At 37.9% G+C, this 27,533-nt stretch overlaps 2 protein-coding genes across 2 annotated transcripts in view; both read left to right on the plus strand.

Moving 5' to 3' along the window:
* Positions 1 to 6,023: 6,023 nt before the first annotated feature.
* TMED7 (transmembrane p24 trafficking protein 7) lies at positions 6,024 to 18,314 on the plus strand. The gene is made up of 3 exons (XM_032274173.1): positions 6,024 to 6,601; positions 11,400 to 11,645; positions 15,341 to 18,314. The coding sequence occupies exons 1-3, from the start codon at positions 6,410 to 6,412 to the stop codon at positions 15,575 to 15,577; spliced, it is 675 nt and encodes a 224-aa protein (XP_032130064.1). The 5' UTR covers positions 6,024 to 6,409; the 3' UTR covers positions 15,578 to 18,314.
* A 2,108-nt stretch (positions 18,315 to 20,422) lies between these two features.
* The window catches only part of TICAM2 (toll like receptor adaptor molecule 2), a 29,653-nt gene continuing 22,542 nt past the window's right edge, over positions 20,423 to 27,533 (plus strand). Inside the window, exon 1 of the mRNA XM_032274165.1 lies at positions 20,423 to 26,521. The gene's annotated coding sequence lies outside the window, so the exon portion shown is untranslated. The remainder of the gene's footprint in view (positions 26,522 to 27,533) is intronic.

The raw sequence follows: 27,533 nt of genomic DNA on the forward strand, positions 1-27,533 counted from the left end.
TAACATACAGAAATAAGAGGAGACTCCCTATCTATAGGAATAAAATGATAGTTTTTGTTTCAATAATGACCTTTTGTGGAATAATTATATAGAGTCCTGTTGTATTTCAAGCACTGCTGTGTGCTGTATATTTTCTCATTATCTCATTCAATCCTCTCAGCCACCTACAATTATTTCTGTTCTATAGATTAAGAATCTGTATTAGAAAGGTTAGGTAATTTGCCCAAGGCTACATATTAGTAGAGAATATGAGACTATCTAGTCTTAAAGATTACATTTGGGTCAAAATTCCCATTGCTGTGTTTTCACTGTAAACCAACCAAACTATGAGGTTTTTTTTCTTGTAATACTTTGTGGTCCTTAGTAAAAGTGTGTACCTGACATAAAGATTATATTAGTTTGTGTATTTTATAAAGGTTTCTCACATATATGTTCTTTCCGATCCTTAAAATAATCCAGGGAAGTAAAGGAAAAAAACTAAAAATCTGGATCAAAATTAAATTCATATTCTCTAGATTATGAACCCTCCAAAGGCAAGAATCTTGTTTAGTTCATTTTCTGTCTTTATCTGGGGGAGTGAATTGAGTACAAAAATGAACAAAATTCTTCCCTAGCCCCACACCCACTTTTGCAAAGTATCTGTGGTGGATTTGTGTTGTATTAAATTAGCTAATTTGGAGCTACTGTTTCCTAGAATTCTATTTCTTTCATAGATAAAGGTCAGTGTATCTGAAGTGAGGAAGCAGCAGCATATTCTTTTTTATGCCTGAAGTCTTCTGACCCCCCAGGCCAGGTACATGTTTAGTTCCATGAAGAAGAAAGACAGCTTTTCCTGCAGTTTACCTGTCATTGAAGGTGGGGGTGGAGTCAGTGAGAAATGGCTGTACATGTGGCCCATTCTCACAGGCTCCAGTTTCTCTTTATTTTTCCACTTCACCTTCATCTTTCCTTCTTGATTATGGTCATCTCTTCAGACTTCAGGCTCTAGCACCAGACACAGAAGCAACAGCTTCCCATATACTGTTTAATCAGCTAGGTAATATATGTATACACAAAGATATCTATGTACTTGTTTATTTATTTATTTAGCCCTCCGGTGATTCTGCCTCTCTAGTGAAACCCTGACAAACAAAACTCTTCCTTATCCCTGGAATCTGAGCTGACCTTGTGACTTTTGGTTAATAGAACGAGGCAGAAGTGACAGGGCCCAGTACTGAGCCTAGGCCTCAAGAGGTCTTTCACATATCTCTCTCCCAATATTCTGGGATCATCATATGAATAATCCCAGGCTAGCCCATTAGAGGATGAGAGACTCCTACATGGAGAAGAGTTCAGTTGTCTCAGCCAATACCATCCTAGACCAGCCTATAGCCAGTTGTCCTGTCAAAATATGAATGAGCCCAGCAAAGATCAGCAAAGCTGTCTGTCCAATCCCCAGTGGACCACCAAGGATAAGTGAGCCCAGGACCACCAAGGGTAACTAGACCCACCCAGCTGAACTGGGCTCTAATGTGCAGTAAACTCTAAATGCAGATTGTTTTAAGCTACAAGTGTTGATGTGTTTTTCTCACAGTACTAACTAACTACTGATGCATCCAGTACATTAAATTTTCCTTCTTTTGCTATGAAATATAACGTAAGTGCTGAAAAGTACATAAACCATTATGTAAGCTTAACAAGTAAATATAAAGTGACCATACACGTAACCACCACCGATGTCAAGAAAAAGAGCATCACCAGCACCGAAGAAGCCCCCGACTTTCCCTACCCTGTGTTGCCTGTCACTTATTACTCCATCCTTCCCTGCTCTCCTGACTATTGAGATCATCAATCGTTCTCTTGCTTTTTTGCATAGCTTCACCACATATAAGGAAAATGGAATTGTTCAGTTTTGCTTGTTGTCAGCCTTTCTGTGCTATGATTTTTTTTTCTGCCTACCTTCTTTTGCATCGTGTGTGACATGGTAAAAGCCCCATAAAACTGCATACCTCAACCATACCTCAGTAACCCTGATGTGACAGGCAGGCAGTCCAAACCCACGCCATCTTGGCCCCTGCGACTTGTAGTAAGTAACTAAGGTCTGTAATTTCCACCCTACCCAGGCAGTGTGTAAACTAAAACTTATCTTGACTTCTGTGAACCACTTAAATAATAATCGGAATGTCCAAAGCCCCTCACCCTCACCCCCGCCAGGAGGTGGTTTACAGAATGTCCAAAGTCCACTGGCCCTTGGAATGTCCAAAGCCCCTCACTCCTACCCCTGCCTAGGAGGTGGTTTACAGGCATAAAAGGTCTTGACAGCCTCCTTTCGGGGCCATGGGTTGGAAAGACCTGAGTCCTCCGTGGCTGCGAGCAATAAAGACCCTGCAATTTGGCATACTTTTTTCTTGTTGTTGACTTTCTATGCCCGCTCTGGTACAACACATGTTTGTAAGATTCTCCAATGTTGTGCTCTGTAGCTACAATATGTTCATTCTCATTGCAATGTTGTGTTCCATTTTATGAATATACCTACATATACCTACATTTATAGATATCTGGGGTATTTCCAGTTGGCACTGCTACTGCTTTGGCTTTTACTATCCTTGTATATGTATTCTGGTATACCTGTGCATGAATTTCTTGAAAGCAGTGATTCTCACACTTTTTAGACTCAGAAGCTTTTTTTAAAAAAATGTTTTAAAGACAGGATCTGGTTTTGTCACCCATACTGAAGTGCAGTGGTGTGATCATAGCTCACTATAGCCTCAAACTCCTAGGTTCAGGCGATCCTCCTGCCTTAGCCTTGCAAGTAGCTGTGACTACAGGCATGTGCCACCATGGCCAGCTAATTTTTAAAACTTATTATAGAGACAAGGTATCACTATGTGTCCCAGGCTGGTCTTAAATGCCTGTGCTCAAGGGATCTTCCCACCTCAGCCTCCTAAAGTGCTACGATTATAGGCGTCAGCCACCATGCTCAGCTGGGCCTCAGAATCATAAAAATTGAAGATTAAATAAAAGTTTTAAAGTTAAAAAATTTCCAGTAAAGGTTATGGAGATCTGACACATTTTTAAATATTTGATAATTCATTTAAAGTAAACAATAATCCTATTACACATTGCATTAGTTTCCTGAGGATCTCATTACAAATTAGCACAAATATGATGGCTTGAAACAACATAAATTTTTTTCTCTTAGAGCTGTAGAGCCCAGAAGTCTGCAAGTAAGATATTGCCAAGATTGATTCCTTCTGGAAGCTCTGAAGGAGAAGCTGTTCCAAGCCATTCTCCTAGTTTCCCATAGCTATGGGCAAACTTTGGTGTTCCTTGACTTGCGAACATTATCATTCCAATCTGTGTCTTTGTCTTCAATATGCCATATATGCCATTCCCCTTCCCCCACCTTGTCCCCTGTATCTCTGTGTCTGTGCATCTCAAATCTGCCCTCCTTTCTCTTATAATGTGTATTAGTCCATGTTCATATTGCTATGAAGAAATACTCAAGACTAGGTAACACATAAAGAAAAATAAGTTAAACGAGTTCACAGTTCCATGTGTCTGGGGAGGCCTCACAATCATGGTGGAAGGTGAAGTAGGAACAAAAGCACATCTTACATGTCAGCAGGCAAGAGAGCGTGTTCAGGGGAACTGCCCTTTACAAAACCATCAGATTTCCTGCAGCTAACAGGTAGTCTCTCTTATAGTGCATTATATACATTTTCTCATGCATTATGAACACTAACAATGTTTTACGTGAAACACAAATGAATGGGGAAAACCTGCCCCCATGATTCAATGATCTCCTACCTGGTACCTCTCATGATACATGGGATTACGGGAACTACATTAAAAGCATCAGATCTCATAAGACTTATTCACTATCATGAGAACAGCATGCGAAAAACCTGCCCCAAGGATTCCATTACTTCCCACCAGGTCTTATCCCCATTACACCTGGTGATAAGAACTACAAGATGAGATTCAGGTGGAGACACAGCCAAATCATACCATAAGGATACCAGTCTTTAGATTTGGGGCCCACTGTAAATCCCAGGAAGACCTCATCTTGAGGTCCTTAACTTAATTACATCTGCAAAAGCTCTATTTCCAAATAAAATCATATTCACAGGGGTGGAGGGTTTGAGACTTGGACATATATTTTTTAGGGGGACACAATTCAATTCACTGCACACATTTACATAAATACATCTTTTAATAAAAACATTTTCCAAATAAAAATTCAGCAAGAAATTTTTAAATAAATCTTTCATATCTAGATTTGTAGAAGAAGCTGAGTGCTCATTTCCTTTGATACTCAATCTGTTATGTTGTTTGGTTGAAATACATAATGAAAATCCAGCTTCACATAGATCATTACATTCCCTCTGAAAGGGTTTCAAGAGGCCTCTCAGGGTCTTCAGGGCAACAATTGAGAACCACTGCTCTAAACATACACTCTATAAGTATATGTAAAGTGGAGTTTGCAGGTTATGGCTATATTCCAGGCTACACACACACACACACATATATATATACACACACTGTATATACGTGTGTGTTCTGTGTGTGTACATATATTCTACTTTTATTAGATAATGTCACATTGTTTTCCAACTTGATTGGTCAATTTACATTAGCAGTGTATAAGAGGTTTTGTTGCTCTATAATTTGATCAATATCTGTTATTGTTACTCTTAAAATTTTTGCCTGTCTAGTGGTATGTAATGTATTGCATTGTAATTTTATTCATTCTTTTTTTTGTTTGTACAGCCACTTTATGTATGAAGAAACTAAGGCTTATTTAAAAGACCAATGTTTCTTGTCCCAGGTCACAGAATTAGTAAACAGAACCCATGTTTCTATTTTCGCATTCAGCCTTCTTACCCCTCACTAACACAAATAATGCTCCTGTTTCTAACCCAATTCTCAGGAAGGCTCAACCTCCCCCAGATCCCCTCCCAATAACTAAGGAATTTGGCTACAAATCTTCTCCTTTTATTTCTCCACTGTGGAGGCTTTGGGCACTACAGGCGGCTGGAGGAATGCACAGCAGCCCTGCATCTCCCTCCCTTCATACACCACTACTCATCCACCCTCCTCTCACCCTCTTCACTCCTCTGCCTGCTTCCTATTTGCCTCTATTTCCTTTTCATAAAACCCTCTACTGACTAAAGCCTCATCCAATCATTTATTTAAAAAAGAATATCTAATTCGTGTTTATAGTGCATGAGAAAGTGTATAATGCACCATAAGAATCACCACCTGATTACCTACTAATACAATTATTTCTTAAGCACTTCAATACAAACCAGTGGTGTGATTATAGGCAGTTACTCAATGTTTTTGATCCTCAATTTTCTCATCAGTGAAATAAGCATGACAATATCTACCTTATGAGGTTGTCTGAAGCATGGAATGACATAATATGTGCAATGTGCTTAGCACAGTGCTTGGTGATAAGGCGTACTCTAAGATGTTTAATTTATTTAACAAAAGTTCATGTAGAACTTGCTATATACTAACCACTTCTAGGTATTTGCAAATACTGGAACTTTGGAATAATTCTCTGTAGTAGGTGTTATTATTATCTCCATTCTACAAATACAGACTGAGGCAGAGAGTTTAAGCACGTGGCCGGTAGTCACACAGCCAGTACGTGGCAAAGCAGGGATTAAGCACTCCTGCCGTTTGCTCTTAGAATTCGCGCTCCTTGCCCGGTGGCTTCCACCAAATAGTTATTATTGTTTATGAGAAAACTCCGCAAATTGCAAAACGCTCTACCACCAAAGATTAGCACCCTAGGGCAAAATGAGGCCTTTACCACTCCCTCGATGTTCCCCAAGCCCTAAGTTCCCAGTGGACGTTGCAGTGAGCCAAGATCGCGCCACTGCACTCCAGCCTGGGAGACAGGATGAGATCTGTCTCAAACAAACAAAAACAAAAAGTAAGTGGAGCGTAGTTACCTCCGCCAACCGCCAGTACCCACCGCGGCCGCCACGCCCCCTCTCTTCGCCTCGCCCCTCTCCGCCCACGCCTCTCGTCACAGGAAGCCGCAGAGACCGAACCAACGCTTCCCGGGCTTCCACGTACGCACTCCAAACGCCTCGCCCCGGAGGAGAACACATCCGGGTCACTAGAGCCGGTATCTCAGGCTCCGCCCCTTCCCCCTCCCCAACAAGGGCTAATCCCCACTTCCGACGATCTCGGGCCTTTTCCGCTTCTCTTTCCCCTCCTCAGGTGCGCCCCTCTGAGCCCCTCGCAGGAAGCCGGCGGCTCGCTCTGATCCCGAATCTCCCCGAGGGGCGGACCTGCTCTGCGGTGTATCTTTGCTGGGCGTCCTGCGCTGAGGCCTGCCGCGCGCGGTAAGTCCGCGCAGACCTGACCTCGAGTCTCGCAGCTCGGTTGAGGCCGCCGCCGCCTTCTCGGGATGCAGCGGCCGGGGTCCGCGTTGCGCTGGGCTGCCGCCGCGGGCAGTTGGGGCTGCAGGCTGCTTGTGCTGCTGCTGCTGGTGCCGGGACCCGGCGGCGCCTCTGAGATCACCTTCGAGCTTCCTGACAACGCCAAGCAGTGCTTCTACGAGGACATCGCTCAGGGCACCAAGTGCACCCTGGAGTTCCAGGTATCAGGGGCCTAGCAGTTCCTGGGCCCCAACTCGCGGCTCCAGGGTTGGGGCTGTAACTTGAGGGGATGGCCCTTTCCTGTCCGTGTTTCCCGGTTATGGGGCTAAAAATCGCTTCTAGGTAGCGGATGCCCAGAATTTGACTTTCCTCTTCCAAACCTTGAGCGAGAGATGTTAAGTCCAGATGTAAAATGGATGAATTTCAGAAATGCTGCTTCTAGCCTTTCTTTGCATTCTCGTTTTTAAGGCCTATTGAAATTTCTCCCTTAAAAGATTCCTTTAAAGAAAATTATTTCTACTCTGTAGTTCCCAGTGTCAATCCCCTACTCTATAATCCGCACCTCCAATTTAATTGGATTTGAAGTGCTGCCAGTGTCTAACTTCATTGCTTTTCGGTTTTGCCAGTATTGGGACTATTGGTTAATGCGGTCCCTGTCATTGGAAGAGCTCCATTACAGGTTGAACGGCCATTTGCCAAGGATGTTGTAGAAAGAATTTCTGTGATAAGTGAGAGTCCCCTTCTGATCTCTGGGATTATATAAAAAAGAAACTTAACAGAATGTGGTTTCTTCAGTTGGTTAGAACCGTCTTTACTGAGTTCCAGTTTTGGTTGCTTGGCACATTTAACATTTGAGTAGCTATTGAATACTAGGTGCTAGTAATACAGAAGTGGTCGAAACAGACAGGGTCACTGCCATCATTCATGATTTCCCTCTCATCCTACTCTTCTTACCCGTTACCTGCTCATTCATCAGAACTGTGCCTTAAGAGCAGTAAATAGGATCCATGAAGGCTTCCTTTGGAAAATTATTTTAAGTTGAACTTTAAAGAATGGGCTGTAAATCCCTTGGTAAGGGAGGAGGGGGAATAGCCTGTGGTAGTAGTGAACACAGAATTTGAGGGCCATAGAGAAAGGTTCAGTATGGTTGGGAATAAGGAGCCAGAGCAAGAGGTCGGCAGGGGCAGGCCAGATAGCGTTTTGCAGACCATGTTAAGGATTTGTTTTTCATGAAAGCATGGGAAGCCATCAGAGAGTTTATAAGCAGTTTAGTGATATGACCAGAGTATTCTTGGTAGCTACATTAATAATAACTTGTGCAGGTAGAGAAGTGGTGGTAAGATGTTGCAGAGTGGATGTGGAAGGCTGATTAGGAGGCTATTGTGGTGGTCCAGACACGAAAATAGTGGCTTAGAGTAGGGTGATAAAAGTGGGGTAAGTGAAAAGTGAAAGGATTGGAGAGAATGTAGTAGGCAGAATCGACAGGACTTGGTGATTATATGGCTATAGTGGGCCAGGGAGGGGAGGCCAAGGATGACCCTTAGGCTTACTTACCTTCATGGATTAGCACCAGGGAACAGAAAAGAAGATAGCAGGAACTGTGATAAAAAGTATAAGCCAATATTTTCTTTGTTTGAATTTAATAAGCATTTCCTGGATTTTTATGTGTGCAGACTCAGTGATTAGTGATAAGGATACTACTACAACGACTAACAAATTAGCATCTCTTATGTGTAGACAGTATGCTAAGCATTTCAAGTGTATTCTCAGGGAAGCTCGATATGAAATTGATATAGTTCTTATTCCTTTTTTACTGATGAAACAGGTTTAGATAGGCTAACCTTGGATAGATCCAAGGGCACAAAACTTAGAAGTTGCTGAATCAGTAATGCAGTCCCAAGTTAAATTCTTAACTTTATTATACTACCTTCCAGAGACTGACTTTGACCTCAGAGAGCTTACATAAACGTATATAGTCATATAACATTAAATGCAACAATAAAGGTATACACTAGGTATAGTGCTGGCAGAAGACAGAAGGATCTTCAGGGGAAATTCAGCTGAGGAGCTGATGTTAGCGCTGAATCTGAAAGATAAATAGGAGTTTCTCTATAAGGCAGCAGTGGAGAGAAGAAAGGGCCCTGGCAGTCATGTTCATGACAGTTCCAGCAGACCTGAAATTAGCCTGAGTTCTATTGCTAACGTTTGTGCATGGCATTGAAATACATTGAATAATAATAGTTTTGTGACTGTAGTTATATATATTAATAGTCACAAAACTATTACTAGCTTTAATATAAAGCTGTTATAATAATAGCCTTGTGACTGTGAGTTCAAGGGCTTTGGGGGCAGTTTGTCAACATTATTTATTGATAACAGTCAGATTGATGATTTGCTCCTGGTCTCTGTGAGACTGCACTCCCAACCTAGAGTTCTGCTGTTGAGACTGGCTACATAGCAGGAATATGCCTATGTGACCAACAACGTATTTAAAAATGCAGTCCTGACTCCATTTTGGGTTCCCTGGTTCCAAGGTGTTTTCTTTCCACACCTGGGTGGCTCCGGATCTGAGAGGGTATGTGTCTGGCCTCAGAACTAACAGAGGGGAACAAAGGAGCCCACGCCTGACCTTTTCAGACCTCTTGCTGTGAGACAGCTTTTGGCTGTGATGTTTTATGTTATTTTCTTGTAATAAACTGTAGATTTGCAAAAACTGTCACTTTGAGTCCTGTGATTGTTTAGCAAACCCATTGAATTGCCACTGTCAGTGCAGATGTAAAGCAAAGACTTCTTCAGAGAATTTCTGATAATCTGGTATTTTAGGAACATAGAACGAGTAACGGTGTGAATAAAAGAGGTTCTAAAGCTACCTGGGAGGAAGAACAGGTGAATAGTGTGTCATTGTTAACAGGTTTAGATTTTTCTGCAGGCCACAGGTAATTATCAAAAGGTTTTAAGTGATTCCTCAATGGGGAATGAGGAAAGATGAGGAGATTGGCACCCCTCCTTCCCAGGAGACATTTGGCATCATGTTGGGAGAAGGGTAGCTACCTGCATCTAGTGGGTAAAGACCACATATGCTGCTAAATGTCCCACAGTGCACAGGACAGTACAGGCTCCTACAATACAGAATTAGTCTGCTCAAAATGGGAATAATGCTAAGGTTGAGAAACCCTGAGTTAGGCAGAAGAGATTGGGTAGTGGGAAGACCTTTTAGGAAGTTTTGGCAGTAGTCCTGTCTGGATTGTGGTTTAGGAATGCAGTGAATTTGAGAGGGGCAAAAAGATTGAGAGATTTGTGTGGTCATATGGATAGACAGGAACACTTAGTTTGGGATGATCCTCAGTTTCAATAGTAGGTGATTAGACAGGTTTAAAGGGATACTATTAAGTGAGATTACTTGTTTTAATGTTTGATGGAAGAGAAGTAGGGTGATGATAAGTTCTGGTCTTATTCAGTTTGTATATATGTGTTTGATGATTCAGAATACAATGGCCAAGTATGAATAACTGAGTACAGCAAAATGAAATTATTATTTTCACCTGGATAAAAAGTGAATCCCTGTCCATTTTGGTGAGGATGGGGATTGGTAAATGCCCAATTAATAAGACAGTTATATCAAAACATTTTATCTTTATACTAACATTTACATATTTTTACAGTTTCCTAAGTGCATAATTATTTTCATTTGATTATCAAAATGATCTGTAACATAGTTCAGCTAGTCATCTTCTCTCTGAAGTGGGAAAAGGCCACACAGGTCACAGATCCTTCTTTTAAGTCCAAAGTTTGAAAACTCCATTCTACAGACCTAGAATGTCAGTATGCTAACCAAGAGGGTTCAAGGTTGAAAATAATCTTGTGCTACCCAATCACATGGTGGTTGGGAAACCTTCAACCCAATGTCTCTTCCTAATCATGTCTTTCACAAGTGGATACTCTCACTATACTCTCACTCTGTTTCTTCACCTCTCTCCACTCCCTCTTTCTTCCTACTCAGTTCTTTCTCATGTAAGGAAGCCTTTCTCTTTAATCCTTTCCCCCTTTTGTCTCTTACAATATTATCCTGTGACCACAGGAAAAGTCTCTCCCTCCTCTGTTTATACAGCCCAAATGGCTGGAATTGTAACTGATTAAGTATAAGCCCTTGAAAAATAGTTCTACAGTTCTGTTCAGACTCATGTCACCTACCTCCAGCCTTCCTTTCAGTATGTTTCCCCTTAATACAGGCTTTCCAGATAAACAGACTTGTTTGCCTTTATGTTTTTTTTGTTTTTACTTTAATCACAAGTGTTTCAACAATATTTTGTTTAATCAGTTTTGTGTCTCCTGAAAACAAGGTTGTAAATGATTATATACTTTTAGAATAGCCCACTCCATTACTCATCTCATAGTGTAGTTCAAAACAAAATATGTATCAAAGTCCATATATTTGACTATAAAAGAACTTAAGAAACACAACCTACATGTAATTTGGCAGTAAAATGAGCCTAAGTTCTATGATAGACGTATGCATGGAGTGTAATCCTAAAGATTGATCTACCTTATTACTTCACTGTCTGTGTGTGCTTGGATGATGCTAATAGGAAAGTGGGTGAGAAAATTTTCAGAAGGAAAATATTGCAGGCAGTAAAAATAGAGGTTAAGAATATGACTTTGGAGTTCAAGTTCTGCCTGTGCTTCTTACTAGATAAATAGTCTTGAATAGGTCGCTTATTTAACATCAGTTTTTCAATCTGTCAAATGGAAGGAAGAAAACTCTCTGGTAGGGTTGCTGGGAGAATTAAGTGATACAATAGACCTACATTAATTAGCACAGTTGTAGTTTCTATAAAGTTTATTTGAAGTAAAATCTCCTCCCTAGTTCCATCTACTGGTGAAAATCAAAAAATGTAAAATTGTCCGTGATAGTAAGTCCTTTGCTCATTACTTTATTGCCATTTTCACAGGAAATCTGATTAAATCTGATTAATTTTCAAACTTTTCGCAGTGACTTTTTTTTTTTTTAATATCTTATAGGTGATTACTGGTGGTCACTATGATGTAGACTGTCGATTAGAAGATCCTGATGGTAAAGTGTTATACAAAGAGATGAAGAAACAGTATGATAGTTTTACCTTCACAGCCTCCAAAAATGGGACATACAAATTTTGCTTCAGCAATGAATTTTCTACTTTTACACATAAAACTGTATATTTTGATTTTCAAGTTGGAGAAGACCCACCTTTGTTTCCTAGTGAGAACCGAGTCAGTGCCCTTACCCAGGTAAATAAAAAATCAATATAATGTTGGTATATTTAAAAGGAGGAAAAAAGCATAATTTAATATCATGCACTAACTGATGAGCATGGAATTTTGCGACTAACAATCTTTAAAATATATCTTATTTGTTACATAGTAGGCATTTCACAGATAACAATTATAGTGAAAAATAATGTGAAAGCTCTTATGAACTTTTAAGTGTAAAGAGAGAAAGAAGCATTAAAATACGAGGAAGTCACTAAGGTAGAAACATCAATAGTAAAAGAAGTTTGGGAAGGCTGAGCAATGTTCCAATCTTCTGAAGCATTTTCTTTAATCCCTGAAGGAACGTTGCTATCATACTCATTAGGCTGGTGTAAGTGGAAGCAAAATAATGCCTAAATTAGTAGATAAATAGTACCACATGATAGCCTTTATACCATTACTTAGTGTTACTCAAGCTGCTGTTAACAGTAACTTGTGCTGTAACTTTAGGTGGAATAGTGAAGATTAATGGCAAGTCATTTCACAAAAAGTTATAAAAGCTAAATTCAGTTTTGTTTTGGAGAAATAGAGGAAGATAGTGTAAAAAATTTAAACCCAATGATCAGCTATTGCTTAGGTGATGAGGACTGTTTTATTTCTAGTTCAAATACAGCAAAATCCAAAATGCTTCAAAATGCAAAACTTTTTTTTAGCTCCAACCTGACGCCACAAGTGGAAAATTATACATCTGACCTCATGACACATTGTTGAGAATATCATATACAGTTGCCTTAAGGCTATATGTATTAGGTGTATATGAAACATAATTGAATTTCATGTCTAGACCTGGGTCCCATCACAAAGATATCTCATTATGTATATGTAGACATTCCAAAATCAGAAAAAATCTGAAATTCAAAACATTTCTGGTCCCAAACATTTTGGATAAGGAATACTCAACCTGTGTGGGCTTAGATCATATCTAAAAGTACTCAATTAGGCATGAAAAGGAATTATTTACCACCTATTCGTTAAAACCTTAAACTGGTATTTTAGTGTTCCCAGGTTCTATTTAGTCTCTTGGCCAAAGTCATGGCGAAAGAGGCAGTTTTAAGAATGTGTAAAAGCCTTGATTCGTAAACCTGTAAGAATCAGCAAGATGTATTCAAATACTCTTAATTTTAGAAATGTTCTCTTTATTTTAAAGTCCTGTGTGAAAGATATTTTGCTTTGTAAAATGATGTTTCTTTGGGGTCAGTACCTTAACCTGTGTCCATTCCTTCATGAATTTTAACTTATATAAGGCGGCTTATTCTGAAAACCTAAGTGGATAAATATAAGAAATGAATGGTAATAAAGCAGTTAGTATCACACCCTTCTTTATCCATACTACATTTTTTATTTTTCTTAGTCTCATTTTCCTACTTCCAAAAAGCTAATGTCTCGTATAATAGGGATATTTATAAAGCAACTTTTCATACTTTAAAATTGAAAATTACCAGCTAGTAAGTTCAGAATAAAATTACTGGCTAGTAACGCAGAACAAATGATGAGAGTTTTACTCTCACCATTTTTTACCCATTGATATAATGATGGATTTAGAGTAGGCAATAATCACCAGTCATTACTAAAACCATTAAGTAAAAGGCTTGTGGGGAACTTTTTAGTGAGTGGATCAGACTGAATGATCATTCACAAATGGAGACATAACTAGACATTATGTGTCTTGTGATAATATGCAGTATAAGTACACAACACTGACTACTAGGCGTTCCCACCCAGAACATTGCACCTGAATTCCATCAAGTCTCTAGCTCCAAATGCCAATTTACAAGACATACAGAGGATAAAGGAACAGCATGGGAATGTAGTCAGCAAAATCCAGAAAGTGAGAAATGCCACAGGATAGGGGTCCTCTTTCCCCCAACTTTCTTCAGTAAATAGGTGGCAAGGAAGAAAGAAAAAAACAAGGAAGAAAGCCTAAAGATTAACGAAGACTTAGCCAGATGATTGTGTTAACCTTACTTGGATTCTAATTTGAAAACAAATTTTGAGACAATAGGGGAAATTTGAACAGTATTTCCTGACTTTAAGTAACTGTTTTAAATTATTTTATTTTATGTGTTATAATACTATTGGGGTTATGTTTTCAAAAAGTGTTATCTTTTAGAAATAAAGTATAAAAGTATTTGTAGCTGCAGTGATAAAAAATCTGGGATTTGCTTTAAAAATAATTGGGGAAAATTCGTGGGGAATGTAGATGATTAGCCATGTCCTAATTGTTATTGACATGGTAGGGGATCATTGTACTTTCTCATTACTTTTGGATATATATGGAAGTTTTCACTATAAAAGTTTCTTTAAAAATCACATCTCAAAAGTTGTATGGATGCATGTAATTTAATTTCTGTAATTTTCTCTAATCAAGTAGTTCTTAACCCATACCCCATGGACAGGCTTGAAGGAGTTCCTAAACATTCTGCATTTGCATCAACTGCTTGCTTTTATGTTTACTTTGCAGGTGAAGAATCCCTGGGCAACATGTCATTTTGAGAATACAGAGAAAGCAAAGAAATGCTAGAGGCACATCTCTCTGTAGTTCCTTATCACAAATTAGAAATCATTTTAGCACAGTTTTGCAAAGTTTTCATTCCTAGGGACCCAAACAAAGCAAGGACAACAAAAACATTTGACTCTTCTAATAGGTTAATGCAGTTTGTTTGCCTCCTAATTTCTTACATTTTTAAAAAGCAGTTTTAATAGAGTATTTTAATAATTATTCCTTTCATACTTTAGCAGAACTTTATTAAATGTTATTTTCTAATGTCTGTTTTCCTTAACTAAAATTAAGACAAACTTAGATTTGTTGTAAAAACTTAATACATGGTTTGCTGCATAAAATAATAATAAAACATATATTTTACCACTAGGATTAAGTTTGCAGCAATAGAAAAATATTAAACATAGTATACAAAAAAATTAGTCACTTAACCTTTCTCAAAACAGATGGTATAATAAATGTATAAAAAGGCAAGCTGTTATCAGCTAAAGGCTCACAAACTGATTACACAGTGAAACTGAAACTTGCATCCTGTTGGAAACATACATATTGGTTTAGTTGACTGGCAGGAGGGAAAAGGCTGATTTAGCAAATCGATAAATATTTTTAAAAAGTTATTCCTATTCTGATATATCCCTTTCAGATTTAAAAGTTACCTAACGATTTTGATGTTGTGGTTGTTTTAAACATAGTTCAAAGAACTTTGACTAATTCAGTCTTTTATTTTTGTACCAAGTTTTGTTTTTTTTTAATAGGTATTTGGGTTTTGATTTATATTCTCATTATTGGTGAACTTACTGTCATTCTCTTCCTTCTAATTCTTCTTTAAAGAACTTGGGGTGGAAATTCTGTAGTCACCAACCTTAGCTGATAAGTATTTCTGCTATTGTTAGCTTAGTGTTCCATCTGCCACCTTACTGATGTCATGGCTGTGATATCTCAGTTGGGGAAAACAGCTGCTTCATGAGATCTCTAGCCTTAACAGTTGTCCTAGTGAAAATGAGTAGGAGGGTTTCACTGCAAGGACAACTGGCATAAATGTATTGAATGAATGCCAGATTAGTAGCATGCTAATCAAAAGAGGAATTGAGATCAAATTGGAACAAAAAGCTGAGTATGATAGATGAAGTCTACACAAAGTGTCGCACATACTGACTGAAATATTTCTCTTTAGATGGAATCTGCCTGTGTTTCAATTCACGAAGCTCTGAAGTCTGTCATCGATTATCAGACTCATTTCCGTTTAAGAGAAGCTCAAGGCCGAAGCCGAGCAGAGGATCTAAATACAAGAGTGGCCTATTGGTCAGTAGGAGAAGCCCTCATTCTTCTGGTGGTTAGCATAGGGCAGGTATTTCTTTTGAAAAGCTTTTTCTCAGATAAAAGAACCACCACAACTCGTGTTGGATCATAACTACGTTTTGAGAATTGATGCACCATTGCCACTGTAATTGCTGTCCTCTAATTTAGGTACTGAAGAACTTAATATTGACAACATTTTTAAAACCTTACTCATACTTGTTGGGAGGGATGTACAATGCATATCCCCAAACTGTGGAAAGGACACCTTTTTTTATTTGTAAAGGTGGAAAAACTTTGGAACTCATTTTGGGCTATTCATGTTAAATAATCAATACCAATGATCTACTCTGTTCTTGGTTGTTTATATCTACTCTTGGCACACTAAACTTTGGTATTTTGATTCCTTTTAACCATTTAAAACTACTTTTCTTATAGGTAGTTGATATTTTAAAAACCTTAGATTTAATGTCTACATGTGTTATGGAGGAACAAAATTGCCTTTTAATTGTTTATAAGAAAACCAAATGTGATGAACTGTAGCCCAAGCCCTATTCTGTCTGCACTGTTCAATTTTATGGAGGAAAAAAAAATCTACCATAGGAATGCTAGTTAATATTGGTACATCATGGTATAATTTATTTCTCACTAGCTTAGAAAATGTCAAACTTTTGTTTTTTGGGTTTATTCTATGATTTATAACCAGTTATGCTATTTTTTCATAAAGGCATTTGTAGCACACAGAAAACAGTATGTTTGAGTAGCATAATAGAGTTTATACAGGCCTTAAAAATAAGACTGTTTATAACAGGTAGAAATATTACAGAATAATTTAAGACACTACAATGGGGGCAAATGAAATACGAAAATTTTTGTTGAGTTACCTGTACTCGTTACATTTGCAGTGCTTTCACAAAGAAAAAAGGAGATATGTTTAATTTTCACATTTTAATTCTGTGGCTCTTGCCCTTATATGACTTTAATGTCTGTGAGTCATTCCCAGCTTAAATGAACAATTGTTAATATTAGTATCACATAAGTGCCATACATTCTATCCTCATAGGTGTGATGCACTGAAAAGTTAGTTGCTTTCCTTTTTTTCTGTTTTTTTTTTTTTTTTTTGTCTTGCATATTTTATTTCTGTAGTTTCTGGTTAGCTACCTTAAAGTGATTTAAAAATTTAGAATGCTACGTGTTTCCTATTTGGTAATCTTCATTGACTGTTCTTTATTTAATTAGTATTAAATAGTGCATATTCTGTACACTATAGAGTTTACATTGTGTTTGCATCTTATAACTTGTGTAGATTGAGCTGACTGAAATAAGATTTTGTTCTGAGTATTATCTGATAGAATACAAGATGATTCAAAATTGTATAGATATTTAAAGCTTTTCTGCTGTTTTTTTTTTTTTTTTAATTGCAACTGCTTTTCTGCCATGCCTCTCTTCTCTACCCAAAGGTGATGAGTTCTGAACAAGATTGTCATGTCGTAGAGACTTTGATATGTGATACCATAGAATACAGATTGGATAGCCATCCTACTCACTTACCGTTACTGACTAAAGTTTAACTCTTAATTCTAAGCTATCTTAAAATGCATATATACACTTCTTGCATGTAAGAACAAAACAAATTCAAGTTGTCATGCTTGGTAATTTCAGATGCCACAGTATAGCAGAGTGAACATGTTTTCAACCCTTTAATTTTTTAAGATTTTTGAAGACCAAATAATTACTCTTTAAATAATATTTATCAATGGATTAAGAAGTAAAGTTTAAGATTTTGCAGATTTATCAATTTTGGTTATTGTATTGAAGTTGTCCTGCAGCTTTATAAGTGTCCCTGTCTATTTAAATTTGAGAGTTGTAAGCACTAATGTTAATGTGATTGATCAGCATGGGCATATGTAAAATGTCCTTTTCTGGTTGCGCCTCTGTGCTATTGTGTTCAGATACTTACACCATAATTAAGCAGTAAGGTATAGATCTTACTGAGTTTGGCATAGATAGTGCACTCATTTAATCTGTACCTCTCAAAACTTCGTAATACTAGAATATTACCACAAATAATTTTTGGTGAAACTATTGAGATATATTAAAATTTTTGAAATCACTACTGTTAACCTGTTATACAAAATAGTGTAGGCTGAGTCTAGTTTCTATGTAACTGGTTAAATTTTGATGGTTGTTTATGCTCAACTGGATATGTATATGTAAATTAGAAAATACATACCTATCCAGACATAAATGCTAAGTAATGTTTTTTTCTTCCTCCAACTGCATAATTTGTAGCTCATCATTTTTCCTTAATCCTTTCCTAATGTGTTGCAGCAGTTTGAATTTCCCAAATATTTATGTTTGGACGTAATGGCTCAGAATACATATTTGAACATCATAGTTGTATATATTTTTAAAGTAGAATAAATAATGGAAAGCAACTTGATACATAAGTTTATACTAAAATTGCAACTGTGTGAAGATACATTTTAAGGTATTACTTTGCTAATAATCTACACATTTTTTTTTTCTATTAAACAAATGGTTTGTGGTTCACAACTTTCATCCAAGCTTGGTAGTAACTTTGAAAATACAGTGGACTGAAAAGCAAATTTATTCTTTTAAATTTCATTTAAATCTCTGTACGATGCGTTTTTGTTTTAGTTTGTAAATGTGTAACATTTATAGTTAAATAGGACGAAGCAGGCCCTATGACTATTGTTTTCAAAAATTAAATTAATATATGAATAATTCAGAGGGGTTTTTCATTTACTTTTGAAAACAAGAAATTTCTTTAACAGGATTGCACCTACCAATTTCTTGTAGAATAAAAAAAAAATCTTTCAACAAACTGACTTCACTCATTTCTGTCAGGATTTAAATCTTTCTAAAGCTCCTTAGAAACTTAAATCCTGGAGTACAGTTCTATAATGCGAGTGATTATTTATTTGGTATTTTATTAAAAAATATCTGAGGGACTGTCCAAAAAAGAAAGTGAAAGAGAAATACCACGTCTATACTGCCTAATTTTTAACCTCCTCTTTGCATTCCTTACTGAAAGGTTGTGTAGTTCAAAGGCATTTAAATCAACAGTTGCTCCAAAGAGGTCTTAATTTTTAAGTAAATTAACTTTAGGTTGTGTAATACCCAGTTGTATCAGTGATTTTCTTAATAATGTGGTCAGAGGGGACAGTCTGGTTCCTGGGCACAATTCTCCAAAAACAACAGGGAAATAACTATAAATATAGGTTAACATTTATTGAATGCTTACCTTGTGCTAGGTGCTGTGCTGAGTATTTGTATTGACATATTTAATCTTTGCAATGATTCCATGCAATAAAGATATTACTCCCATTTTATAGATGAGGAAACTGAGGCATAGAGGGGTTCAGAAATCTCATCTCACACAGTAATTAGCAGAGTTTGAATATGAACCATAGCAGTCTGGCTCCAGAGCCCTCTTTCTCAAGCACTGTGTAATACTGCCTTACAAAAAGACAATTAAGGATAGATCTCTGAAGGCTTAGCTATCTTGATTTCACTATAGCTCAGCAGTGGTTCAGTGCTTTGGCTTTGGAGTCACAGCCCAATTCAAGTCATGGTTGTGTGACTTTGGATTTGATTAACCATATATTTCTGTTTTCCATCTGCTGCTAAGGTGTTGCCATCTGGTGTAAGGAGAATGAAATGTTTATGAAACACTGAGGATCAGTGCCTAGCATATACAAGCACTTAGTAATTCTGTTTTTATCATTAGTCTAATTCTGGTCTCTTGGTCTTTTTTTAGTTCCTAAAGTCCTTACTATGACTTCTATTTATGTGGCTCCTATATGAACAATACATGACACAACTATGAAAGTGTTTGAATGTCTGTCATGTACATAATGGTCTGCTAGAATTTTCAAAAATTAATAAGACAGGCTGGGCGCGGTGGCTCATGCCTGTAATCCAAGCACCGTGGGAGGCCGAGATAGAGCACCTGAGGTCAGGCGTTTGAGACCGGCCTGGCCAACATGGTGAAACCCTGTCTCTACAATTCACAAAAATTAGCGGGGCACGGTGGCGCCTGCCTGTAATTCCAGCTATTCGGGAGGCTGAGGCAAGAGAATTACATGAACCCAGGAGGCGGAGGTTGCAGTGAGCCAGGATTGCACCACTGCAGTCCAGCCTGGGCTACAGAGCAGGACTTGGTCTGGAAAAAAAAAAAAAAATGAATAAGACAGTCTGACCACCAGGAACATAACCTAGTTGGCGTACATGGGATAGCTGTATGAGCAACTAATGTTACACAGGTAATGGAGCAGAATGGACTCTAAGGGTCTACAATATTTACAGAGTACTAAAGGAATAAGAGAATATGAAGGTCAGAAGACTTATTCCTTAGGGAGTTTTACATCATCTCCCCACAGCAGAAGCCCTGGTTATGTGACTATGCCAGTAATTGAGCGGTTTATCTCCAGTTTATGGATATGGGTATTAACCAGTCCCTCTTGCTACAGATTGAAAAACACGTTCTTTAATTTTGTTAACAGTAAAAGTGATATTTGATCTCCTGACTAACTTTTCCATCTCAGGAATTTCCAAATTCTGGAGGAAAATACAAGGATGTTATCCTATTTTTATCATTAGGAAGCAGTTTCCTTGCTGAAATTTAGATACAAAAGTGACACTGGTCTGGCATACTCTGTTTTTAGTGCTGGAGGATTCCTCATGATCACTACTATCTTGAAAAGGCAACAGCGTAAGAATTTGATAAGTAATTGTTCAGATACCAAAGTCTGCCCATAATTCCATCATTCTTTTTGGTGTATTTCAGTTTTTATAGATATTTTTGTATTTTTTAAAGAAATTGGTATTGTACTGTCCATAACAAATTTTTACACTTTTACATTTGTGAAATTATATAGAAGACCACATTCGGGATGTACAATTTAATGAGAAGAAAAGTTATAAAACAGATACTCATATATCCAATGCTCAGGTAAAGAAATATAACATTGTGAATACCTTAGAAAGCTCCTATGTATCCTTTCCTGGTCAGTTTCCTGAATCACCTCAAGAGACATGATAACCAATGTTCTGCTTGTAATGCAAATAATCTTTTCTTCGTATTTTTACCAGTTAAGTATACTAGTTCTCACATTTTTTTTTAATTGCGAAATTATCATAAACTGATATTTTTGTAAATACACAATCATGTACTTGAATGTACTGGCACTGTCAGATTACTGTCAGCATTTCTAAAGTTTATGCATGTTTACTCACTTTATGTGCTTCTCTCTCCATCAACCAATGACAGGTGATCAGTATAGGATCAGTATGGGACCACATTTCGAGTAGTACGGATGTCTGCATTCCTTAAAAGTAGTCTAACAATCAGATAGAAGTAAACATTAATAAAATTTAATAAAGTATTAAATTATATTTAATAAATAGAAATGTCACTTTTCTGTGACTTGCTGAACATTTAGCATCATCCATGATGATGCATATCGCTATAGTTTTTGTTTTATCATTAATATACCACCGTTATGTATCTCTTCCATGAAGGCATTTGGATCATTCTGCCTTTTTTGCTATTTCGAACAAAGCCACTATGAACATCCCTGTATATATGTCAGGTTGTACATGTGTATGATCTCTTGAGAATACATCTAGCAATGAAATTGGTGAGTCATATATGTATCTTGAAATTTACTAGGTAATACCTAACTTTTCCAAAGTAATTAATCAGTGCTTTCACCAGCAGCATTAGAAGGTTCCACATTTGTAAAACTTTGGAAAATCTGGGCTTGTAATGGTACCTCATTGTTGCTTAATTTGCATTTCCATGAGGTTAATTATTTTTTTGTTCAAATTTACTATTTGGATTTCCCCTTTTTGCTAAGTTGCTGTTTAAATCATTTGTCCATTTTTTAAAATTTGACTTTTTTAAGTTAATAAAATTCCTTCATGTACCAAGAATACTTAATCATTTGGTTATAACTGTTTCAAATGTCTTCTCACAGTTTATCTTTCTGCTCCTAGTGAAATTTATCCATGTTTTTCTATATTTTTGGTGTGTTTGTCTTGTTTAAAAAAATACTTCCCTTAGGTCATGAATATCTTCTATACTGTGTTCTAAAATATGTGTAGTTTTGTCTTCTACTTAAATTGAATTTTATTTTGTGGGTGAGGTAGGTATCCAGGTTCTTTTTTTCCCCCCTTCATTTCTTGAAAAACCATCTTTCTCAATTGGTTGAACATGCCATTTCTGTCATCTGTGAAATGCTCATATTTACATGAGTCTGTTTTTGGGCTCTCTTTTATTACATTGATCAGTTTGCCCATATATCAGTAACACACTGTTGCAGCTTTTAAGTCTTGATATTTGGTAAAATAAGTCTTTTTATACCTTATTCTTCAAGATTTTGGCTGTAATCAGTTCTTTGAATTTTTATACAAATTTTGGAATTTCAACAAAACAAAATTGTTGGGATTTTGATTGGGATTGTATTTTACCTGTGAACAAATTCTTTATAATAGGGCATTTTTTGGTGAGTTAATTTCTTTCCATTGTATCTTTGAATAAAATCATAATTGTCTTCATAGAAATACTGTATACATATACTTCGTTAATTTTACTTTCTTGTATCTTTATGTTTTTGATGCTATCATTATAAATGATATCTTTTAAGTTTTTAATTTTTTGTTGGTATGTGGAAAAACTTTAATTTTTCCATTCAGCAAACTTGCAAAAATCTTCTGTTAAGTCTAGTAATTTATACATTCTTTTGCACTTTCTATAAGTAATGATAGATTTGTCTGTCATTCTATTCTCCCTTTCTTTACTTTTTCTTGCCTAATTACATTTGCAGGGACCTCCAGTATAATGTTGAATAGGTTATGTGTAGGCATTCTTGTTTTGTTTCTGTTTTCTGGGAATGCTTTCAAAGTATCCTGTAAGCATTTTATGGTATTTTTATTAAATTTAGAAATACTCCACCTATCTTTAGTTTGCTTAGAGTTTTTTATAATCATAAATGATAGAAAATTTTGAATTTTATTAAAAAGCTCTATTGAGAAAATCATGATTTTTCTGCCTTTATTCTCTGAATGTGGTCAGTTACATGAACTGGATTCCTGTTGTTAAGCCAGCCTTTTCTTCCTAGGGTAAAAACAACCTGGCATGATGTGGTTTATTTTTAATAGCTGGATTTCTTTTAAGATTTTTGCTTAATATCAAGCCTGGCTTAGCCTCATAAAGTGAGTTGGAAAGTGGCTTTCTTTTCCTGTTTTCTGGGAAAGCTTGTATATAATATTTACTTCTTCCTTGACTGTTTATTAGAAATTGTAGGTAAAGTGTGCTTGGGGTCTGGTGTCTTCTTTATAGGATGCTGATTCAATTTCTTTTTATTAATAAGGTTGAGCTTTTCTGTTTCTTATGTAATATTGGTAAATTGCATATTCCTATGAATCTTTCCATTTCGTCTACACTTTCAAATTTATTAGTACTGTGTTTTTCTTGTATACTTAACATATGCCAGATCTGTAAGGATGGTACCCTTTGTATTCCTTGTATCTTTTTTCCTTGACTAGTCTTGCCAGAGGTTTATCACATTTATTACAAGTTTTTTTTAAAGCCAGTATTTTTGTTTCTTCTTTGTTGTATTCTTTTCTGTTTTAGTGATTTCAGCTTTTTCTTTCCATGTTAATTTGCCATATTGTAGTGGATGGTTAGCTCCTCAAATTTTCGACTTTCTATTCTCATTTACATATTTAAAGCTATAGATTTCCATCCAAGTGCTATTTTATCTCTTGTTTTAGTTTTCTATGCTGAGTAACAAATTACCATAGATTTACTGGTTTATAACAGCATAATTTTATTATCTTACAATTTCTTGGGGTTAAGAGTCTCCGCATGGCTTAACTGGGTCTTCTGCTTCGGGTCTCATAAGACTGCAGTGAAGTCAGCTGAACTGCATTGTCATCTAGAGCTCACAGTTCTCTTCTAACTTAATCAGGTTGTTGATAAAATTTAGTTCCTAGAAGCTGTAGAACTGAGGTCTTCAGCTACTTAGGGCTGCTCTTCTATATAAGCAGTGCACAACATGACTGTTTGCCTTTCTAAAGTCAGCAAAACTTCTGACTAGAATCTGTTTCAGAGAAGGCCAGAAAGGGTTCACTTGGTTAGGTCAGAATCACCTGGGATAATCTCCCTTTTGATAAAGTCAGAGTCAACTGAATAGTCACTGCTGTGATGGCCACTTGGTAAATGGGCCCATTAACCAAGCCCTGGGTTGGCTGGAGAAAAAGACTGACATCCACCAGACAATTCATCTTGTTCCCCTTATTGCAAATCTCCACCTGATGCATCCTGTTAGGCACTTATGTGGGACATGAATATCTTAACATGATCTCACTACTCCAAGAGGCTTATCTTTAAGTCTAACCAACAGATCTTTTACAAATTTTCCATTTCATTTTTCCAAGAACCTAAAAGCTGCATGATCTATTAGACACTGCCTATAAGTCAGTATATTTATCAGTTTGTCAGGTCATCCCCTCCTTTCTTGAATGGGAATAACCAAGTTTATAGCTAGAAATTGCCCACCAGGAAGATTCCCTGTCCCCATATCAATGCACGGATCAGAAATTGTCTCACCTCTAAATGTAGAAGGATTGATGGAGCTAAAAAATTACCACCTGCCAATCATCACAATACTAGCTGATCCACGCAAGAATCATTGATGGATGTAAAACTTAGTGGGTGAAAGTGTGCTGAACAGAATTCTTACATGGTCTCACAGTATCTCCTCATAAATTGCTTATAAATAACACAGAAAAATAGTAACTTTACATTGAAGAAACCTGGCTGCCAACCCCTTGATCAAATGATCAATGTTCACCTCACCAGTAAAAGGACAAATCAGTATCATGTACTTCGTGACATGATATGCTTAGAAGTACAAAGCATCCTTTCTATGCTATTCTAATGCATAACCTAAATCTGATCAAGGGAAAACATCAGAGAAACTCAAATTGAGTAACATTCTCCCAAATAAATGTCCCATACTTTTCAAAAATGCCAAGGTCGTGAGTGGCAAAGAAAGATTAGAAGAACTGCTTCAGACTGAAAAAGGTAAAGGGACATGAAAATCAATACTACGTGTGTTCCTGGACTGGATAGACTAAAATTTAGAAAAAGTAAAAAAAAAAAAAAAAAAAAAAGAAAAAGAAATTGTCTCACTTCTTTATGTATCTGTCTCCCAGATTGGACAATAAAATCTCCTTGAGAACTAGGACTGTGCCTGCTGTTCACACAATATCCCTAATGCCTAGCACATAGAATGTAATCTAAATATATGTGGCATAAGTGACTGATGCATTTTCTTGAACATTTGGAGAGAAAATGTTAAGCAATTAAACTTGTAACCAATTTATTTTTTAGTACATGTGACAATATTATGAAGAAGAATGCAAAATTTCGAGCAATTTAAAAGAAGATGGAACACTTCAAGTAAATGTGCCCTTGACACTAGTGACTTCAGGTTCTTAAGTGGTGAATAGGGAAGTACATGGTTATGGAATCTGTCATGGGTGGTATTTCAGTGGAAAAGCTTAAAAAGCATTGATTTTGCAGGGTTGCCAGAGAAAGAGGAACAGGCAGAGGAAACTGAAAGAATGTTAACAAGCAGGATGAGCATAAAGGCAAAGTGGGGCTGTCAACATCAAGGAAACAGTGTTGGAAGACAACAGTCAACTTTGTCAATCCCCAAAGAGAGACTCCCAGGGAAAATGAGGGCAACAAAAGTATCAGTTGGATTTAGGAAGCCACTGTTTACCCAAAGAGTTTAGGTAGAATTGTTGGGAGGTGGAGCAGTTGGAGAATCAACTGTTGGATAATGAATTGTGTTGACATGGTACATAATAGGGCATTTCTGACTACATTGCAGCACACCAAGTAACTACTACCTGAAGTGCCTACCTTCAATAAGCCGTCCTGTTGTTGGATGGGGAAAGGGAGGAAATAATTCTTAGCTTTACCTGTACTGTGTTTCTGAGACTCAGGTATGGACCTTCACTCCGAATTTATTATCCATGGTCTCATCTGAGATTCAGTAACTGGGTCTCCTTTGACAGGGAGTAGAGATTGCCTGAGAATTAAAAGGGGAGGGAGATTTCTGAACTGGGGCTCTTAGATTATGACTAGGATTGGGTGTTTGGGGCTTTATAAGGCTTCTTACGCTTTATTTACCTAATTGCTTTTTTGTTCTCTCTTGATACTCAGTGGCGTTCCAATCTGTTCGGCTGTGGAGAACGAACTTGAAAAAAGGGATCTTTCCCAGGGTAGTTTTTGGGGGCAGGGGCTGATGTGCTGCACACCCTAGTCAGGGGTAGGGTTGGCTGCGGTAGTCAAGTGAGAGAGCTGTAAAGGGACAGGAAAAGTCAAGAGACTGTCTTAGGGAACCAGGAGAGTCTCTGTACCTCCGAAGGGTCTAGGGGTTTGTCTGGTCTGTAAGGGGCAAACACGGTGGAATTCCTTTCCAGACTTTTCTGGCCCTTGACGTCCGGCTTTGGGGGGTACATGCCAAAGAAAAAAAAAAGCAGGGAGAGTCCACTAGCCTTGGTGACAGTTCCCCATTGCGGTTTCCCCTCCTCCACCCTTCTTTGCGAGCTCCTTCCTTCTACCGAGTGTTCCCGCCACGTTAACCCCTGACTCGTAGCTGTACTGCCCCGGCCCTCAGCGCCACGTCCCGGGTGGGGCCTGCCTTGGCAATGCAGCAGCCCGCCCTCGAGCGACCCCTCGAGAGCGGCGGGGCAGGTGCCGACGGCAGTCAGGCCTGGTGAGCGAAGACCTCCAAGGGCTGAGGCAGCGCGTCTGCAAAGGCGTGGGGCCGCCGACTCACGAGCGAACTGCTCCGCGAGCGCGAAGGGGTGCAGGCTGCGGTGGCAGCGGGGACGGGGTTGCTGCCCGCCGCGTAGGAGGCGCCCCAGCCTCTCAACGCCCGGCGCAAGACGCCAACCGCCTGGTCGCGCTCCGCCGGAAGGGAAGACGCAGGAGCCGCGCGCTCACCAGCAGGCAAGTGCCGGGCTCCCCGGTCGGGGCGCGGGGTGGGCTGGGGGCCAGGCCGCTCGCACTACCTCCCATCCGAGCCGATGGCGGGGGTGCAGGCGCCGCTGTCGCTGGGGGGCCGGCCCGGCCTTTCCATCACTTGGCTTTCTCCGAAGGGAAAATCCACACAGCTTGCTGCCTTTTTGTTTCATTTTGACTAGCAAACCCATTTTTGAAAAGACACCTCAGAACCATAAGCAAATAGCCCAGAGTCTTAAATGCTCTAAAGAGTCTGCGTGAGCCCCTGTCAGGCATGCCGAGCCAATGCTGGAGGCTTCTGCATGGGGTTTCCTACTTGTTTTTTTTGTCCAAAGCTAATTAAATAAAAATAATTTGGACTGGCAGCTGTGAGCTAGTTTTCAGTATATTAGGACCTCTCCAGTTTTCCACAGTAGTAATTTTTTTTTTAAAGAAAGTATTTTAAAATATTCTTACATTTACCATTTTTTTAAATTATCCTTTCAATTTTGGGAAACAAGGGTGAGAAAGGCTACATGATCTGGAGGTAAAAATACACCATAATATAGACTTGAACTGTCAGCCCCTGAACCCATATTGCACATCTACAAAGTAGGAGAACTTGTCTTTTTCCAAGTGTTTATTATTCCTTAGATTAGTAAGGAATACTAAAAACAAGCCTGATGGTAAGACGCATTTGGGACTTTTGTTTAAAACGCATACCCCCTACCTCTGAAAGTTTTAATTTGGTAATCTCGATTTCCAGAATCTTTATTTCTTTTATTATGATGTGATTTGATTTGATTTGATGTCCTGGGATACATATGTAGGACGTGCAGTTTTGTTACGTAGATAAACGTGTGCCATGGTGGTTTGCTGCAACAATCAGCCCATCAGTCCTTACATTTTAATATTTTAAAGTGGTTGGTTACAAATCGAGTTAAACAACTCCATTTTATATCGCGTTCAAATCAGAAAGTAGATAAGCACGTATATGATATTGACACCTACATTTGAAGCA

The sequence above is a fragment of the Sapajus apella genome, unplaced genomic scaffold, assembly GCF_009761245.1.
Source record: "Sapajus apella isolate SASKATOON/1434 unplaced genomic scaffold, GSC_monkey_1.0 scaffold1, whole genome shotgun sequence".
Classification (NCBI taxonomy): Eukaryota; Metazoa; Chordata; class Mammalia; order Primates; family Cebidae; genus Sapajus; species Sapajus apella.

Coding starts and splice junctions, on each gene's coding strand:
- TMED7 (XM_032274173.1), top strand. CDS start 6,410: ATGCAGCGGCCGGGGTCCGCGTTGCGCTGGGCTGCCGCCGCGGGCAGT. Junction 6,602..11,399: donor AGTGCACCCTGGAGTTCCAG/GTATCAGGGGCC, acceptor AATATCTTATAG/GTGATTACTGGTGGTCACTA. Junction 11,646..15,340: donor GAGTCAGTGCCCTTACCCAG/GTAAATAAAAAA, acceptor ATTTCTCTTTAG/ATGGAATCTGCCTGTGTTTC.